Source organism: Struthio camelus, chromosome 19, assembly GCF_040807025.1.
Source record: "Struthio camelus isolate bStrCam1 chromosome 19, bStrCam1.hap1, whole genome shotgun sequence".
NCBI classification, from domain to species: domain Eukaryota; kingdom Metazoa; phylum Chordata; class Aves; order Struthioniformes; family Struthionidae; genus Struthio; species Struthio camelus.
In genome coordinates, this window is record NC_090960.1 from 4,945,193 (window position 1) to 4,964,595 (window position 19,403).

The 19,403-nt window shown below is 46.4% G+C and overlaps 1 protein-coding gene across 11 annotated transcripts in view; it reads right to left on the minus strand.

Moving 5' to 3' along the window:
• Positions 1-19,403, minus strand: part of RHBDL3 (rhomboid like 3) — a 72,149-nt gene that overhangs the window by 43,814 nt on the left and 8,932 nt on the right. For 6 of the 11 annotated variants that reach the window (XM_068913780.1, XM_068913778.1, XM_009678943.2 and 3 more), the window contains one exon: positions 5,147-5,236. The exons of the other annotated variants lie outside the window; for them this stretch is intronic. In XM_068913780.1, coding sequence (XP_068769881.1) covers positions 5,147-5,236 — 90 coding nt within the window. The remainder of the gene's footprint in view (positions 1-5,146; positions 5,237-19,403) is intronic. 11 annotated transcript variants of the gene reach the window in all.

Below are 19,403 nucleotides of genomic sequence, written 5' to 3' on the forward strand. Positions count from 1 at the left end.
TGCAAGGCATCAGGGCTCAGAAAAAAAACAAACTAAGCATACAGTTTTAAAGCTTCAACTAACATCTGCCCTAACACAGGTATAACAAGAAGGTCCCACCTATACTGGGATTCAAACCATGCTTCTGGTTAAAACAACAACCGCAGGGCAAGACTCATGCTAAACAGACTGGGAAGCACATTGAACTTGTACTGATTTTTACATCTGGCTTTACTCAGTCATGGGGGACTAAAAACTACTGAAGAAGCTCCTCTGCTTTCCAAGCTGAACTGGACTGAATGGTAACGTCAGCCTTGCAAAGAGGTACCGCACGATTCCCTGCAACTCCTCACAGGCACCTGGAGTTAGCTGCTACGACAGAAGCACCTCCAAGTACTTCAGATAGGCTGGTTCTACAGGGAGCCTGGAGCTGGCACCACTAATTACTCTCATCTATATCATTTAAACATTTGAGAGTAAGTGGGTAAGGACGGACAAACACAAGGCAAGGGCACAACGTTTCCAGAGTTCTCTTCTCCTTGCCACAGTTTGTCAGATGTATGCAAAACTTCTGAGAAGTTTTAAGGCAAATTATGATTTAATGAAGACTCTGCAACAGGAATGCAACTAACTTTCAGTTCATTCTTCTACAAATATATTGTATTTTGTATATTGTATACTGTCTGCCACAGTTTAAAACAAAACCAACCAACCAACCTAAAAGGATCTATTCCATCTCCTTATTTGAGTGATCATTTTGTAAACACTATTCCAAACCATTTATTATTCATGTCCCCCAGCACCGCCAGCCTAGACCCACAGTAGGACACAGCCTGCTGGGCAGATTCATCCCCTTGGTGTTCACCAAGGATCCAGTTAGTGCTGGATCCTCAGTCCTGGTGCCCAGCACAGCCCTGCTCGGTGTCCGCTGCTGCCCCTGGCTGCATTAACACTCCAAAGAGTCACAGGTCCTGCTGCTCCTGTGTCTCGAACACCAACACAGGCACTCCGTGATGCCAAGCAGGTTCTGGCTTCACTGGTGAAGAAGTGCAAAACACAGGAAGGAACATGTAAGGCCGACTTGGTGTAGGAACCAGAGCCCCTTTTAAAGCGCTACTGGAAAGGTTAAGTAACTTGCCTGGAGTCACTCTGGACACAGTTTCCCAGCGCAAGCCTCATGGCTCGAGCACAGGGCAGTTCGCCCCACAGGCGATAGAGAAGGCAGGGCTCTCCTGGGGCTGAGGCCAGCTGTGCCCTGCAAGTTTAATGCCACTGTGTGGCCCAGATACAGTGAATAAGGAATCCCTTTTTCACACTCACCAGCCTGACAGTAAACTGCACCACAGCTTGGCTTGAAACTCCTTTTCCAAACAGCTGTCCGGGGAAAGGCTGCTTCTTGTAGCACTGACAAGTCCTCACAGAGTCCAGCCCTGCTTGGGCACCATCAGGGGCTGCAAACAGCAGCAGGTACCTCTGTCACAGCCTCCCACACAACAAAGTGCTTGTCCTGTCAGTCAAACTCTTGCTCACCCAGAGAGCCACTCTTCTCGCCTGCCTCCACCTCATTTCTGCCTCGTTTACTGAACTAACCAAATTTCTCCTGTGTACAGGGCTCACACATGCTTTAGAAAGTACCTGCATCCTCTAAAAAGCCTGTGCGCTCTTCCCAAACTCTAATATTCACCTTTTATTTGAACAAAGTGGCCCAAACATAGTTTCACCACTCAAAGGTGAAGCCACATGGGTACCCATAGGCAAGTAGACCTCTCAGTTTTCCTCCCACACTGCAGCAAAGAGACCTGCTCCTTCAGGAGGCCTGGGTGACAACCACACACTGCCAGCACGGGTTGGAGCTGTAGGGAATCGGGTGCACAGCAGGCTGTGGGATCTTCACCCAAGTACCGTGGTCCACGTTGCTGTGTCCCCATCACCAGCACAGGGTCATGCCTGCATTGAGACATAGAAGCGGTAAGCCCTGGCTACTGCCATTCACAAGCTCTACTTCTTGAGAGACACTTAAACCACATATCCAAGTGCAGAGATAGCTTTCCAAAATGGATACGGTCCCAGGACCAAATGGCCCAAACGCAGATGATTGGGGAGTCACTGTGAAGTTCTCACTCCTGAGGAACGTAACTTGCTTTCTCCAAAGATGTGTAGCTCTCTAATTATGGTTGTTGTCTGTGACTTCTCTGCTTCCTTCTTCCAAAGAGTCACCTGAGGGCTGCAACAACTTAAAACAAGGAGAAACGAACCAGGAGGGGAGACAGAAAGACCAGAGAGAAAAGGAAGGCTAGCAGATCGCAATACTCTTCCTAAACATGGACCAGGGTGCATCTCCAGGGAGGGGAAAAGGGACTGGGAAAAAAGTCTTCTCATCTGTAGGGTGTAACTAGAGAGAGAAATCCACCCCTAACAATCCCACCAGGCTTCCAGCAGAGATTAATTAGCCCATCAACTGGGGCCAACTTCTAGCAGAGCATCCTCAAAGAGCAAACGGCAGACTGCTGCGCTTCAGATGGCTGCAGAGAAGGGAGTGCAAAGGTACAAAGGCAGGACTGCGGATGGGGCTGAAGGAGAGAACAGCCCAGAGTGGCTGAGGAGAAGCCTGGATGTATGGAGAAAGGCAAGCAGGGGTGTGAATGAGCAAAAAGTGATGAATGGTATTGAGGGCATGGCAGTTTTACACGGGGCAGAGAGCAAAGACAGACCTGAATGGGGGAGAGTGAAAGACGCTGCTTGAATGGAAGGGGAAAGAAGGAGGAGAAATGAAGCAAAGAGAGAGCAGAGCGAAACAGTGAAGACAGAATAACCTCCCACGTGGACTCAACAAGGCCTTAGAGAGAAAGACAAGTAACACAGCATGAGCTTTAATCCACAAGCAGAAAAGCTGCCCAGAGCAGATAGCATTGCCATCTTCTGTCCCTTTACAATCTCTCCACCGTCAGGCACCTTCTTTGCTCCCAATCAACAAATTCTCATGAACCCAGAGCAACTCAAACAACAGCCACCAAAGGCCACACAGCCCCCACTAAAGGGAACTGTAGCAAAACTGAGCCAAGGGCACAAAAACAGCTGATGGGATAAAGCACCTTGTAATTACAAGGGGGTAGCCTGAGAGATGCCAAATGCAACGATGCCACAAGTGTGGGATAAGATGCAGCTTACACGTATAACGTTACTTATCATCAGTGTTATTTGCAGAACTTTTCACCTCTTTCTAAAGCCAGGATAAATTATTCAAAACAAAACTTTTCCAAGCAAAAACTTGGAGATTTCAGTCATGCTAAGACCTTCTTGTGAATTGTCTTAGTTTTGTGCGTTGATTGTTTAGAAGAAATTCCTCCAAATTCTACAAGCTAAAAATACTAAGCATCACCATTTTCAGAATGTTTCATTAGAAACTTTCTTTTTAATGTTAAAAGTGCCCAGATGTTAAAAGTGCTCAGGTCTAATGAAATGTTTTGCTGAAAGGAAAACAAAACGCATTTTTCCAATTTGGGGGGTGAGGGGGGGAATTGCCAACAAAATTCTCAATGCTATTATTCACCCACTTCCATCCTTTTCATTGCTGGGGAAACTGAGGTGCATAGAAAGGAAGCAGCTTATTCAGGGTCTCAAAGTTAGCTGGCAGAGCTAAAAACTGAACCAACTCCCATCCCTTTCAGGTATGTGGGTTTAGATAGGTCAAGGCCTCAACAATCCTCCTAGGTCTTTCAGTCACCCTCTACATGATCCTGTGCCAAATCTCATTTTCCCAGCTGCAAGGCAAAAGATACAGTGACTCACCCTACAAGGGATAGCGTAAAGCCTTAAATCATGGCCCTTTACTTCATGCTCAGAAAATCTTTCATATCTGTCAGGAATAACCATTTAAAAGCTAATTCAGCGTCTGGAGCTCATGTTTCACTTGCTCATAAATAGACTCCACTGTCACTCCAGCTAAAATAAGAGGTCAGAGAAATCAAGTAGAAGGTAGGACATGGCCCTCAAAAACAAACACAATGGAAAGGAAAACAAATTTAAATCCAAGACCTGACTCTCCTCTGCCTTTTCAGTGCATTGTGGAAGTCAAATATTTAAACTGTTTTTTAAAGAGTTGCTAGAGGAACCATGAGGGGTCCACGTGTGCCTCAGCCTGAAGCTCTGGTCCTGCCTCTCTTGCTTATTTGATGCTTCTTGCACCAAACATGTTAAAGATCAGTGCAGCAAATTTTAAGCAAACAAAAGCAAGCACCTTGGAATCAGAGTACAAGAAGTGACACATTTGAGAAAAGATATGAGGTTTTTTAATTTTTGTAATGGAACAGCAAAGGAGCTCCTGATCTGAGCCGATCATCAGTCCTTTTCAAAGAGGTCCATAAATGTAGGACAGGGATTTGGGAACTGGCCGTTAGCAATCATGTCTCTAGGACATACTTCATTTTGCAAGGATAATTTGTGCTCTTTATGATCCACAGTGGTACCACCGCTGTCAGCTTAGTAAACAGAGTACCACTTTATGCATTAGGAAGCCAAGGCAGAGAGACCAAGTCATTCACCCAAAGATGCAGGAGACCTAAAGTACTACTATAGCTGAGATCAGCTGCTGTACTCCAGCCACCCACATGAAGTATTCCTACACTGCCACCTAATAACTGATCAGTAAAAATTAGAAAGTGCCAGTTACTAGAAGGGAGATTTTTAAGGAGGGGTCAAGAAAGAGTAAAGGTCAAAGCACCTCTGGGAAATACACTAAGCTTGGTGATATCCACAGGCAGCAAGGAAGGACGTACGAGTGAGAGTCTCTTCTGGAAACAGCAGTGAGATGAAGGGATCAGGGCGTGTGCGCGTGCATATGCAGGTATACACACACAAACAAAGGTGGCAGAGGGACTGTAAGGGTCTCTAGAAGGGCTGCCCTGTGAAAGCTGACAAACTAGAACGCTGAACTTTGCAGGACAGTTGAGCCCATGGAGAACTATAATTGCAAATACAAGAACGTCTTGCTTCTCCATCTGCCAGACTGGACTTGGGCAGATCATGTTACATATGGGACTGGGGGGAAGGGAGAGACAATATGAATCATTCTCAATGCAATGAAAGGAGCGTACGCTGTGCAGCTGCTGCAGGGTGAGCAAGCCCTGCCTAACAGCACTAGCTATTGCTTTGGGTTAAGAGATCATACCATTTCAGCCTCCTTCCTGACTTGTATTTGAGCTTCATCCCAGCTGCTTTCCTCTTCCTTTAGTGCCTGCCTGCAGGAACAACTAGTTCCCTGGAAGAAATCCAAACATGAGAAAAAAAAGAGTTACATGTGCCAGAGGGAAGTGACAATCCAAGGCAGGGCACTGCTAAGCGTATGAGCATTCAAGCAGGGTCAATATCTACTTAAAAAAAAAAAAAGCAGGGTCAATATCTACTTAAAAAAAAAAAAAAAGTGCTATCCAGAAGAAGGATTTACTTAGACGGGACAGGCAGAAGCCCAAGCATCCTGTTAAGAAAAGCAGCCAGCAGGAAAAGGCCCTCTTATTGGGGTCACTTGAATCCACATCCCCAGGAAACTAGCACTAACCATTACCACTGTATCAGACAAACCTGTACTGTCAGCAGCTGAGAGCTGTCAAGTCATCCTTCCCCTGGAAGGGGCATCCTCATCCTGCACCCAAGATGGGAAGCCCAGTTCTTTCCTGCTCCCCAAATCTAGATGTCCCATATCAGACAGCCAAGGCAGAACCACAACCACAGGCTGATCAGTCTTCTAACGCAAATAAACTCGGAGTGTTTGGGACAGTTACAGTAAGCTCCTGAAAAGTTTGGCTTTGTACGCACCAGCAGCAAACATTGACTGAGCTCCTTTCTAAGGATGGGGGGTGACAGGAAGGCTAGGCTGAGGGATGATAGGGATCAGCTTCTCAGAGGGATGATAAGGAAGGAAGGCTTGTTTAAACCTAAAGATTCTCTGGGAAGAAGTGTGGAGCTGATGGCAAGGAAGGCAACAGATACTACATACAAAAGTTGCTGGCTGGAAGCCTCAAAATATTCAGGAAAGTGTGGCCACTATGGTAGATCCATGGAGCTGTCACTCGCGTTACAGCCTTCATCCCATAGACAGAAAAGACTTCCGTAGCATTCATTCAGCTAAAGATCTCAGTCCACAGGATTCAGATACCCAAGCAGAGCTCCTACAAGAGCCAAGTCTGGACAGAGCACAAACACCCCGTCCAGAGCAACCACAGGCAGTCTTCAGGCTGCAAGTGCACAGTGCCTGGCTCTGTCTCAGTCACTCCAGCCCTCATTGCTCCGTCTCTTGGTTATCTCAGCATGCCTCAGCCCCATGAATCTCACATATATGCTCCACTTTTGTTGTAGCCCAGGGCCCACGCAGCAGCCCTGGAAAAAAACTAAACAAAAAGCAATCACCGCCTTAAATCCTGTCATGCAAACAAGACCCTTCCCACCCATTGCCACAAGGGCTGAATGGAAGGGGACTGAATGCCCCCGCCCATCGCTGCCTGGTGGTCTGTTTGTCTCGTGACCTTCCCCACACAAACACAACCCCACAACAATCAGACAGGCAACATAATGTGCCAGTGCCGGCTTTCCCAGCCCTTGAAGGCAAGCTGGGGAGGGAAGGCCGGAGAGCTGGGGAGAGCTGAAAGGATTTGGGGATGAGGAATGGATGGGATGGGCAAAGGAAATAACAAGCAGTGTTTTAATTTCTATGTGCACAGTCTCACAAGCCAGGATAAAAATAGTTTTAATGAAAGAAAGAAAAGAAATGTTATCTCAAATGGCTTAAAGTGACAGGGGAATACCAGCCAGTGAGATTTTCACTAAAAAAAAAAATAAAAATAAAAATTCAGCAATGCTTCTAAACTTTGTGATTGTCTTTTAACATTCCCTCCAAGAATCCCACAAAATTAAGCCCTTTGGTGCAAACTACTGAGTTTGCTCCCTCTGCACTTGGCTATCTTTGAGATTTAAAGCCTGAGACAGATTAGCTGCAAGGCTTTCGTTTAGACTGAGAGAAGGGATATGACATTTTTGCAACAGCTCTAGCTAGCACCAACACACATGGAAATCCTCCTCGGTGTGATATCCTCAAAGCACAGAAAGTTTTTGCCAATCTGTCCTAACTACGGAGAAAGAGTCATCAGACGTGCTACTGGCAGCAAGGAGTAACGCCTCCAGGCCCTGGACTGTCCTTGCAAGGTAAAGGATACCCTTTGGTTACTGCAGGACACATACCACCCTCGTGAACAGGAACAAAGGTCTCCTGGGACTTGTTAGGACCTGATTAGGGAGCAGATGAGCAGGGGATCAGTGAGGTAAGGGGAAACTCCTGCCTTCCTAAATGCAGAGGGATTCCCCCATGTTCCCCATGAGCATACAGGAAAAAAAAAAGCACAGGCTCCACAGGAGGTAAACCAAGTAAGTAAAAAGAAATATCATATCTCAGGCCCTGGATTCAGTGAGCAGAGCGCGGCCCCTGGCTACACTCCAGGACATTGAAAACACAGACTAAGTACCGTTACAAGTGAAGGAGGTTGTGTTTTTGCCAAGAACTAAGATCTGTGTCCCAGGAAATCCTGGCAGCGGAGACGATAAAGAAAAAGCAAGCAAAGCTACAGGAAAGGGCTTGTGTGATTTATGGACACAGTAGCCACCTAGGGAGCATGTTACAGTAAGTTAAGAAATGACTTCTCAACTCCTACTGCCAGCACATCCTGCAATGCTGTCATCGCCGCCCACATCCTTGATTAAAGTGCTGCATTTGCACAGCAGAAACCACCCGATGAGCCAGGTATGGAATCACCCCTCCATGGGATGATGCAGGTGATACAAAGAGACTAAAAGTCTTGACAAAGGCCACCCACAGTGGCTGGCTGCAGAGGATGCCTGTGCCAAACCAAGTACACAATGCACCAGGTCACATCTGGCCAGCTGCCCCTGGTAAGTGGGGAATGGAGCTGCGACCGACTCTTGCCGGTGTCCTGACATGAACTGGAGCAACTGAAGGAGCAGCAGCAATGAGCCTACACACAACTGGCAAACTTCCCACAGCAAGGATACCCATCTCCTGTCAATCCACTCAGCCTTAATCCTCTGTGGAAAGATCCCATCAGCACCATGCTAAGAGGCAATCTTTCAAGCCAGATGCTAACAATTAATGACAGTGAAGATGAGAGAGGAAGGGACAGATGGAGAACAGATATAACCTGGCTCTGCTCATCACAGTGAGTTACTTGCAGGAGCCGGACAGGAGACATATAGGCAAGATTTTTAGCCTTGCTCAGCCCTGCAGAAACTACTTAAGCCAGCATGGGACAGTAAATCTAGGGTACCTACAGAGACAGGTGTAAGCCAATGACAGCGTCAGCCTCCCTGCATGTTCTCACTAAAAAGGAAGTAGCGGTGGACCAGCTGTGAAGCTGCTTTGGGATCTGCAGTATTTCTATCCCCTGTAGGATGGGCACGAACCTGCCACTGGTTTAAGCATTTGCACCCTGAGCCTGGGTATATCTCCAGCACTGAGGGGGATCTAGAGTTTTCAGTACATTCCACAAACAAAGATTTCAGCAGAAATCATCTTCAGAAATGAGACTACTCAGGCAATAGTGGGATTTTCAACAAAAACAGTTACCATGCATGCTAGCAAAACACCTGTGTTAGCGGGTAGCTGTCTGTCAGCTTCTTCACCTATCAATCAAGGGAGGGAATACAGCTGAAAAGCAAAGAGCTCCAACTCCCATGGCCCAGGCCCATCTTGAACACAGAGCACACTCTTCCTCTGACACTCCTACGCTAGGAAATCTCACTACATATGTAACTACTTGTTGTAGCAAGCCAGGCAAGTACAACAGACTGGGCTGTTTAGGTGAGATTCACTCCTGTCCCATTGTATAAAATAGTTAATTTTACTTTCTATTAGTCTTTATTGTGGCAATGAAGATTATATGGCCATTTTAATGGACCAGTGCCGCTTGCTCCATCTCTCACCTCTACTAGCAAACTTTGGAGGCAGCTAAACTAAAAATGATTTCAGAAAATGCCAGCTGGGGCTATTAGAAGAAGCACGGGCTGGTGAACAGCTTCTCCATTCACTCTTCTCTTCCCAGGCCTTGCAGGCACTGGGCTCAGACAAGCTGAAGGGAGAATTCTTCTTGCACCAATGGGACAGTTTAGATACCCTGGATCAGTAGTGGTGGCTGATGGGGGGTATCTCGAAGGCTCTTACAGCCCTACACATCCTACCACTCCTTTTCCCTGAGCCATGCAAGCTGGCTGCTGTATGCAGAGCTGGCAGCTAGCTGCAGAGCACCCCAGCCTGGCTGTGCTCCATCTGCTGCCTGCCTGCCATGGTGCTGGAGTATGGGAGAAGAGCTGCAGCCAAAGGAAGCAACGAGCAGAGCTGTTCCAAGAACCACATCACCACCAGTCCAGCATGCACACGAGCACGTCCCAGCACAGGATGTGCTGCAAAATGGGGGACTGTTCTAGTGCTGACTGGGAAGACAGGAGCAAAGGAAGCAATGGCTTTTCCTGGCTTCCAGCTATCAAGGGGGACAGGGCTCTCCTCCGCAGTCTCTCGCTGTTTGTTGAGCCCTTTCATGGGGCAATTGCTCACCGTAAGAGGGAGCCTACAACTAGGTGTCTCCCAGTCTCCCTGCTCCAGGCTACACAGGCCAAGAAGTGGAGCATACAGCCCAGCTCAAGTAAAGTAAGGCAGAGCTCCCCAAAAAAGAACTGGTGGTTAGTGCACAGGACTGGGCCTGGGGCTCCTTGGCCAAAGTGTCTGCAGCACGACGCTACCTTCTGCAGCCCCATACAGTGACCAATATCCAGAGATGCCAAATACCTCCAGCTGTCACTGAATTCACTGACTTGAGATAAGGCTCCCAGGGACCCTGGGCAGTGCCTGTTTGAGACACCAAGCCTCCACAAGAAAAGCAACTGGGTTTTGCCTGTGTTCTTGCCTGTTGCCCCTTCAAACAAACACAGTAGCTTTTACAAATTAAAAGAAAGGCTTATAGCAACAGTACATAGCAGACTGCAAATCCCTGCAACCACAACTGGCTGACTTCAGGGGCAAGACATCATACTCAAACACCCCTGTTTGCCTCTCAGGCATCTCAAGAACTCTGGCATGGGGAAGAAGCACTGTGAAGATGTCCCCCACACCTCTAGCCACCCCCTTGGCACTTTGCTGTGGTTCTAGTCCTGCTGCCCACCTGGTGAGTCTGGTCCCTTCAGCCGCCTTCCCAGAAACTTTCCAAACCACGGTAATTTCTTCAGACTGCCGAATGGAGACATTGTTCAATCTAATCCTGGGATATTTCCTCATGACAACAGATCAGTAGGTGAGATGAATGCAGTACACAAAGAGTTGTCATTACAATAACAATGGACTTTCCACAACCAAGCTCTGCTGGATAAAAATCACCAACATTTAGAGAGGCTGTGGTGAAGAAACATGCTAGTTAGCCAAGTAGCTTTTCATATAGGAAAAACACTGGCTGTTAGCAAGGCTTGGAGCCAGCATTTCACCTTAGAAAAAATTAAAATAAATCAAAGAAGCCTCAGGGAAAAGGATCATTCAAGCCTGGATATTCCTTTCTCCTTAATACAACTTTATGGTCCAAATCACAATATTCCCTTTGCATATTTGCTACTGCCCTTTCAGCCCAGGCGTACTTTCCTTCAGGTTTGCAGTACGCGATGAAGAGCTGGAACATTCATCCTACAGTGCCAAGGGAAAAGTGAGACCTCGGAATGATTTCAGAACACAGCCTCTCAACATCTGAGGGAGAGTAACAACCTCATGTGCTCGAAAAATGGAATTTACCACATAAATGCTCTCCCAGGAAGGGACGCATGCTGTGTGGGTTTCCTTTAATAAAATCCTTAGCAAAACAAATCAAGTTTTTCCATGTCTGCACGCTTAAAGAAATACTGTAAAACTGAAATCAGGGGAAGTCCTTCCCCTTCTGAAATCAGTAGTGATATTAGCATGGGGCCCCAAAGGAAGCAAATGGGGCTCCTTCAGTGGGGTCCGAATTTCATCTTGTGTTTAAAACCCCCAGTGGCAAATCTGTACTTATTTTAACGGCCTACTGAATCCTTTTAGTCCCCACCTCCATGGAAGCCTAATACTGAAAATCTATCTAAAACTTGGCTTTTCCTGAAGAATAATATCTGAAAAGATCTCTGAAGACAGGTATTTCTGTGGACACAGAGCATTTGGACTGAAATGTTTTGTTTTTAAGTATAATTGTGCTTCAAATTTTCACCGCTTCTTTGGAAAAACATTTGATACAGAAAAAGTGTAAGTGATACTCATACACAAAAGAATAGCCACCCTTCTGAAACCACAGGGCCTCTCTGCTTGTATTGCTTTTGTAACAAATATAGCCTGAACCACTGAATTTCAAGTAAGATATCCTCAGGCAACTTAAAAATTCAAGTAAACCATTGCCACGCAACATTAAATGCATTCATTTTTATGAGCAATCAAATTCCACCCATTAATGGATCAGTCATCCTCTGCAGCTACCAATTTACATATCCAGCCTGCAAGCTGCTGAGGGGCCAGTGGACACGAACTACATGAATACATTAAATCTGAAAAAGGAAACTAATGTCCATCATAATTCAACTTAACGATCACATTTTCTTTACAAGAAGTAGCAGCACAGAGCCCACGTCTAACAAACAGATATACTCCGTAAAGGGAGCCCAGATGAAAAGAGACGTCGAACCCTGTAGTTAAAGGCATGCAGTGTTCACAATTGAATCAGATTCAAAATCTGTGCAAGGAGGAAACCTCCAAGATCACTTTCACCAACTCACTAAAACCCATGTTATTGCACATGGACTAAATTCGAGGCCTCGTCATCACTAGGGAAGAGGGTTTATTTGAACATACATTAAAATCCTAGGACAAATTCTCAGTATTATCAGTCTAACAGCTCTTTTGATCTTGTAAGAGCTACAGAGGTGCCGGTAGATCTTTTATTCCTCCTGGAACAGAGCCATAGTCTGATACCACACCTACAATTCACTCTTTTTTTGTGTGCAGCTATCCAGAAACAGATGCAAGAGAGACCTTTTCAGCAGCCGCTACAGCTTTTATCATCCAGCAGAGGTGAATGACCTTCTTCAGTGCCCAACCCAGAGACAATTACAGCTATGGCAAGGAGAAAGGCTTCTATTTTAAGCCCCTTGAAGAGGCAACTGGGTGCTGCCCACAGAAGGACAGACCTGGGGGAATCTCCTGGAAACTGGTTCTCTTTTTTCTCAATTGGGCATCATGTAGACAGGCTGCTGTTTGGGGAATGAGGGCAATGCCAAGAGCAAAGGGTCTCCATTCCCTTTTTAGGTCTGTAGCACCCTCTCCCTCACGGTAACGGGATATGGTCACTGATCTCCTTATTCCATGTTCCTACCTGGGAAACTAATGAACTGATATTGAAGAACAAGCTTTGAAATCCTTGAAGGAGAAGGGCTATTGCAGTGCCAAATTAGGACAATTCCTCACAGCCCATGGCCACTGCTGTGATATAAGCAAAAAACCTAAGGTGCAGAAGAATCAGGCCCTGAAGAAAACTAAAAAGCTCAGAGAAGAGGTGAAGGAAACTGAACCTGCAGTGTTAGAGTAGAGATTCAAAGCAGCATTATCTCATGAATCCTTTCCAACAGCGACCAAACTGCAATTAGCAGTCAGGGGCTCTTGGCTTGGCATCCAGGCTATTAGGTGAGACCCACACCACCCAAGAGACCTCTCTGCAGGGATTCTTACTCAGGCTCATCTGACAGGCATCAGCTACAGTAATTTAGAGAGAAGGATGGACAGGAGTTGTTATTTGGGTAATGGCAAAGGGAAAAATACCACTCATTGGTTCACAGACCTTGCTTCTCTAACTAGTTGCTTGTATCAGATGTCACAGAGATAAGGACCTGTTTAAGAAAAAACAGCAACAGCAGCAAAAAACCTGCAGCTAATCCAATTAAGGCACAGGATAAAGTCGCAGAGGTTAATCAGATCCGAGCCACGGGGTCTCTCTTTGCTGCTACTCACCTAGTGACATACCTAGTGAGCAACACCAGAGACAATAGCCAGGCAGACTACCAACCTGATCTAGCTAGTCCCAGGAAGCAAGCGCTGCTCCCCTGTTGCACCAGGCAGAAAAGAGAGGAGCATGCCACAGGGCAGAACCATGGCTGGTCTCCCGGGCTCAGGGCTGGGCTGCCCCATTAAGCCTCATCAGATGCCAGGATGCTGTGATCAGTGGGCCGCATTAGACAACACTTACAGCAAAGACCAAGACCGTGTCTGCAGGGCGCTGTCAGTTTGGTGACCAGGATGAACATTTGCTCAGCAAGGAAGAATTCTGCCCTTAAAACTGCAGGGAGCTCCCCTTACCCTGTGTTTCATTAGCTGGGACTCATGTCCCAGCTGAGGGGACACCAGCATAGAGACCTCCTGGACTGTCACGAATGGCTCCTTCGGCACCAGGAGCCGGAAGAGAGCTGGGCTGGGGTTTGCACTGAAGCACCTTCTGCAGGACTGGAGGGACAGACACAGCAGGGCTCAGCACTGATTAGGGAACATTGCTCCCATCACACACAACACAAGGTCTCCAGCCCACTGTCCAGCCTAAAGGCCTGACCTAAGGAGGGAAACTGGGTCTCTCATACCACTCTACCACAATGGACCTTACTGACAGTCCTCCGAGGCTCCTCTGTTAAATTGTTCCTCTTTGTTGGTAAATTTTTCAACCCAAGGACAGCCATTTCCAGTGTTTTGCCGTTCCTCAAAGTAACTAAGATCCGCAGCCCCAAAATCAGAACTTTTGTCCTTCCTGTAGGAAGTTTTACCCTTCTTTTCAAAACAAAAGTTTTATAGCAATGAGCCACGAACCTTGTCAGGAGAAAACTATATCTTATACTCTGGACTTGAAACATTAGAACACTTCAGATTAAAAATAGCTCCCTTTTACACTGTCTGCCAGATCTGGGAGGGAGGTGAAAATCCACAGGGACTTGATTTGATGTGTGAAAAAGCAGAATTCTATAGCAGCGAGTATGCACACATACTTATTTTAGGTCAAATAATAGCTCTGCAATAATACTTTGCTTAGCTTGGAAGAAAAAGAATAAAGCTTGGTATAGTCCCATGTACTGGGTACCACAACAATTCAAGCACATCCATCACAGAAAGAGATGGGAAAAACTAAAAAGGTTAAAAAAAAAAAAAGAAAAGAAAAAGAAAAAGAAAAGGTGGTTTTCCTGCTAGGACCTAGTAACACTATCTTAGTAATACAAAACAAAAGTAATAGTCTCTCTTTCTCGTATCTCAGTAAGATACTTCTGTCATGTTTGCTGATAGTGGAGCAGATATTTGGGTTTTGAAATAGAAACCAACTTAACAGCAGGAAAGCAGGCAGTTAAACATTCCTGTAACAAGGGCTACTGAGCAAGGCAGGGGTGATAGGACTGGAGAAGGGTTAACTTTGGCTATTCTTCCTCCTTACTCAGATTACAGCCATTCCCTCCCTCTCTCCTTCCAAATTGGTGTAGGATGACAGAGGCTGGATCATCTGTACAATGTTGATAAACATCTCAGCCATCCACCACTGGCAAGGAACACAATACCTACCGGGGCACTCTGAAACATCCCTTCTTTGATGTAACCATCACAACTGGAACCAACAGACAGAACATCCCTATTAGAGAGGGAAGGTCCTGAGCAGGGCTGATTCTCTGTTTCCCTGCTAACATCAGAAAAATGCCTAGTGTTTCCACTGGGAAAGAGCCTCTCATTCAGCTACACCTTATAGGGAAACAGGCTGTGAGCACAAAGTGACCTCAGAAAGCCTCTAGCACTCAAACCATGGAGAGCATCCTTCCTTGAATGATCTGCTTGGGCTCAGGTTGGTTTTGCATAATTCAGGCTGTTTTAGACTACAAGAAACCATCCAATATAGCTTTGTGTCACACCTCCACCCACACATCAGCTACATAATTAATAAGGACGAAAGAGAACATTATCCCAAGCTACTGTTCAGATCCTCAGTGATTGGTAGAGCTTGTCAAATGCTGTTTTGGCCTTAGAAGTCAGCAAAAGGCACATACTTTGTGTGCCATACTACACGCTTGGTCATTAAATACAGGTTCATAAGTCCATAAAGTCGCTGTTGCTTGCAAGTACAAAGTAATTTTTTGCATGAACTAGTTTGTTTTGCAGTAGGCCCAAAAGTTAATTAGTTTCCCCAGTTTTATTACTCCACATGGTCAAATAACAGCCTGGAGCTACCAGTCAGCTGCAACCACATAAGATCCAGAAAATCCTCACTGTGCTTTTCAGGACTGTTTTCTACGGCCATAAATCAGCAACTAGCAAATGACTTTCTGCTCTAGCTCTTCTTGGTCATCAGCAGCAATCTTTAAATGACCCCATAAATCAATGCAGCAATGGCAGCTCTCAGTTCAAGGGCCACAGAGGGGAATACAGCTAGAGAAGGCTGTTTCACACACACATGACAACTCCTCGGAAGACATTTTTACTATTGCTACCCTGGGGGAAGGTGTCCTGTCTTGTGGAGGGGGGCTATATGGCATTTACACCCCAGTCAGCTTCAACTGATATAACCATGAAGCCATACTGCTGCTATCCCCACCACAAAAATCTGTTTCCTAGTAGGCCTGACAGGGAGATACTCTGCCATTGTCATATAAGGACCATGTCATTGTTCTCGAGTGCTCTGGCTGGACCAGCTCAGAGCATGCGGGACTTCAGGACAGTCTTCCAGTAGTTTTTGTGAAACCTTGTTTTCCACTTTACATAATATTGATTCCTTCTCTGCCTGAGAGGTTAGCAAGGATCTGTCTCACTACTACCTGTAGGCTGTAGGCAACAAGCAATTACACTACACCCAGAGATCACAACAAGTTTGCTATACAAACTAGGGTTCCCTTCAGCAGTGGTGTCTAATTGTGAAGGATCACAGGAGCAAAGAGATGTTTCCTCAGGGAACAGTGCCCTGAAGAAATGTGAGACCAGGGGTTTGATGATAGTCACAAACAGCTTTGCCTCCAGCAGTCTTGCTTATTTTTCCCATGCAACTGCCTCGCTCAGAAAACTCCAGAGTATACACTACATACAAGAGTATGTCGAGTATCAAAGAGCATGAAGAACAGTTCCTAGGGGAAAGATTGATCTTGCTTGTTTAACATCAGTTTCATCCATCATTGCTCTTCTCACTAGCAGTACAGGGTCACTGCAGACAGCTGCTCCTAAGCAACAGGAACATATACTAAGAATATATACATACTCCATATCCTGCTAGTGCGGGGGGAAGGGATTAGTTTTAGAATTGAAGGAATTCAAGGTCTAAGTGAGACTTGGGTACCTTTTTTCCCATGGTTCCCTGACACAGAGAACAACCTCACATTACAGGCACTGATGATTCTTCACTACTGATTAAGGTCAGTTACAGAGAATCTGCAATTCTTTACTGGTTTGTGTTTTTTTAAAGGAAGAAGAGTTCCTATTGGGAAGTTCTGGATTGGGCCCAGAGCAGCTGGGAGCAACAGAGAGCAACAAGCAGCTCTTGCGCAAACTGCCAGAGAGCTCCCTGCCTGCACAACCAGTGTGGAAGCCCCCTGACAGAACCCAGAGCCAGCTCAAGGTAGAAGTCTGGCTCCAGGCTCCTCTATGTCAACACAGCGTCCAAGAGAAGCACTTCACAGACCTGCAGTGACCAGGCAGCTGCTGGAGGGGTGGGACAGGGAAGGTGCACTGAGTTAGCATCAGAGGCCAAGCTATTCAAAGAGCTTTGAGGAGTTGGATGCTCAAATCTCACAGAGTCCTTTGGAGGAATTTCACATCATACAAGAGAGAACATAAAGCCAGCTTCTCCAGCTGAAATCACAACACTGTCAGAGAAGCAAATTACACAGCTAGAATCCGGCCAGGGCATAGAGATTTGTGACTAGTCTCACTAAAAAAAAAAAAAAAAAAAAAAATCAGACTGGGAGTGATCACAAGCATTCAGGACTCTGGCTTCATCTTTCAGCTTGATACATCATCTCTGGTGACAGAATATCCCTAATGTCACCTGGAGTAGCTGAGTTGGGGGGGGGTACCACTATCCAGGAAATCAGGGAAGGAGGAGGATGGTGGTGACTGTCCCAAGAGCTAGACTGAACTGGCAAAACCAGCAAGGTTCACAACACCAAAAAGACCAGAGCATTCAAGAGCTCAGCTTCCCTCAGCAGCCTGTACGTACAACAGTGCAGGAAAACAGCCCATCATCTGCACTCCACCAACTTTGCCTCATGGCATATTGGCACCAAGCTGATTTCAGACCAAACACATTGTATGATACCTAGTGAGGAGGCGGAGAGAGATCACAGTTTCCTTGGCTGCTGTCAAACTCAAACACGCCCACTGCTGCATTTAATTTGCAAACGTGCCCTGGTACACTTGTACTGACTGCAAATACAAGAAAGCAACGGGAACGTCATACCTCCTACCACAGAGGAGAAACACTTTCCAGGTCTCAGAGAGAGTAACTTCAGATGCCCTGTAAATGTTACAAGAGAAAGTGATGAAGGAAAAGCACCTCTGAACTGCCTCAACTCACCCAGCAGCTGGGTTTGTTCCTCTGGAGACAGGGTGATCTCTCCCCCTCTCCCTCCCTCCCATCCTAACAGGGCACAGAGCTACAGAGCACAATGCAGCAGCTGATTTGCAGAACACCATCAATCCAGACTGTGCTTATGGCTCTTTTTCCCCTCTTCTTTTTAAATATGCAGGCTTAAATGTTCTTATTGCTTCAGTGATTTTCTATGTGTAAGATAGGATTTGAGAACAATACACTAGCAAAGATCTATGCACCTAAAAAACACCCAGTACATTCAGCTGAAATGGCAGAGTGTTTGCTACCAAAGCCCCTCACTGCAGCTGTGATCAGGAGGCAGCAGAGAGATACAATGGTCTGAATGCAGCTTGCCTTCCCTCTCGGAGGCTGCACACGTTAACATGCAGGTTTCCAGGCAGTTCAGATGTGGAAGGTACGCAAATGTGTAAAGAGTAGGAAGCCTCCTGAGGCTTTTACAAATCTAGAGATATCAAGCTGCCAGTAACTCACGAGCTGTGTAAGACTGACTCACCCTCCATGTGCTTTTCAGTGTGTTTGTTACGACTCCTTAAAACATTTCAGGATGTGCCCACCTCTACCAGCTAAAGCTGTTTGCTTCACTGCTGATGTCTGGTTCATAGTCATGGCTTTTACTCCCAACTTTACACTTGTGGCTATCAAGCCAAGCCAACAGTCCAGGTCCAGGCTGTTGGAAACAGAGAGAGGAGTATCGTAAGGAACACTGTAATGCCCAGAGAAAGGGGAGATGGGGCAGCTGATCACAAATCATCCATGCTGCAGGGAAATTGTAAACACAGACACAACCCCAGAGACTCAGATCCATGTTAGGGGCTGGCTGGTGTTCAGTGTACAGAGGTGCTGGTGGACTAAGGAGCTTTTTTAACTTGGGGAATTTCTACTGTTCATCCTGCAAGAAGCATGACTATCATTAATGACCTCCAGGTAGATTTTTCTTGCCGAGCCAACAATCCAGGGTGTCCTGGCTAAAAGTCAAATCTGTGGCATAAGGCTTGGAGTGCTGGCAGATCACCATCCATTCCCATACCACTTACTGAAAAAACACTATGTATCCCCACTGCAAAAACGTGGGGGATAGACACAGGCTGACCTGGGGTAAAAGGCCAGGCATTTCCCTGTGGAGGGAATAGTCTCAGACATCTGTTCACTGCTCAGTGCCTCAGTTTCTCTCCTTGACTAAAAGAATGACAAATTCTCCTCCTCCCTTTCCTGGGGGATGCTTTATTCACAAAGAGCTTCTGGCAGAAGGCAGCAAAGGGTTGATAATCCATACAGCATCAGCAAACCAATCATCTCCTTCAGTAAAAACTGCTCCTCTCTTACCAGCCCATTCTTCCCTTCAAGTCCATCCACAGGGCAATGAATTTGAAGGGAATCTTTTTCCCCTCGACCCCCTAGCCCAAAGTGGAGGAGTCAAAGGGTTAATGCTGCATGACAAAGGTCAGTGCAGTTTGGGGAGGGAGGAGAAAGGGAAGCATTGTGGTCCCAGACAGCAGCTCCATGTGCCCCAAACGCCACTTGAGAAATGTAAAGCGATGGCATTGCTTGGAAGAAAAGGCCTGAGAGCCCTGCCTAAATCCCAGGGCTTTATCGCTCACAAAAGCCCAGCCCCTTGAGTCATTAATCGTGTGCTCCATGGCTAGGCGCCTCAAAGAGCAGCAGATGACACATGCCCAGCTGCCATTGCCACCCCCTCCTCAAGGTAGCAGGGCAGAGGCAGGTGCACTCCCAGTGCCCTCTGCTCGAGACTAATCTGTT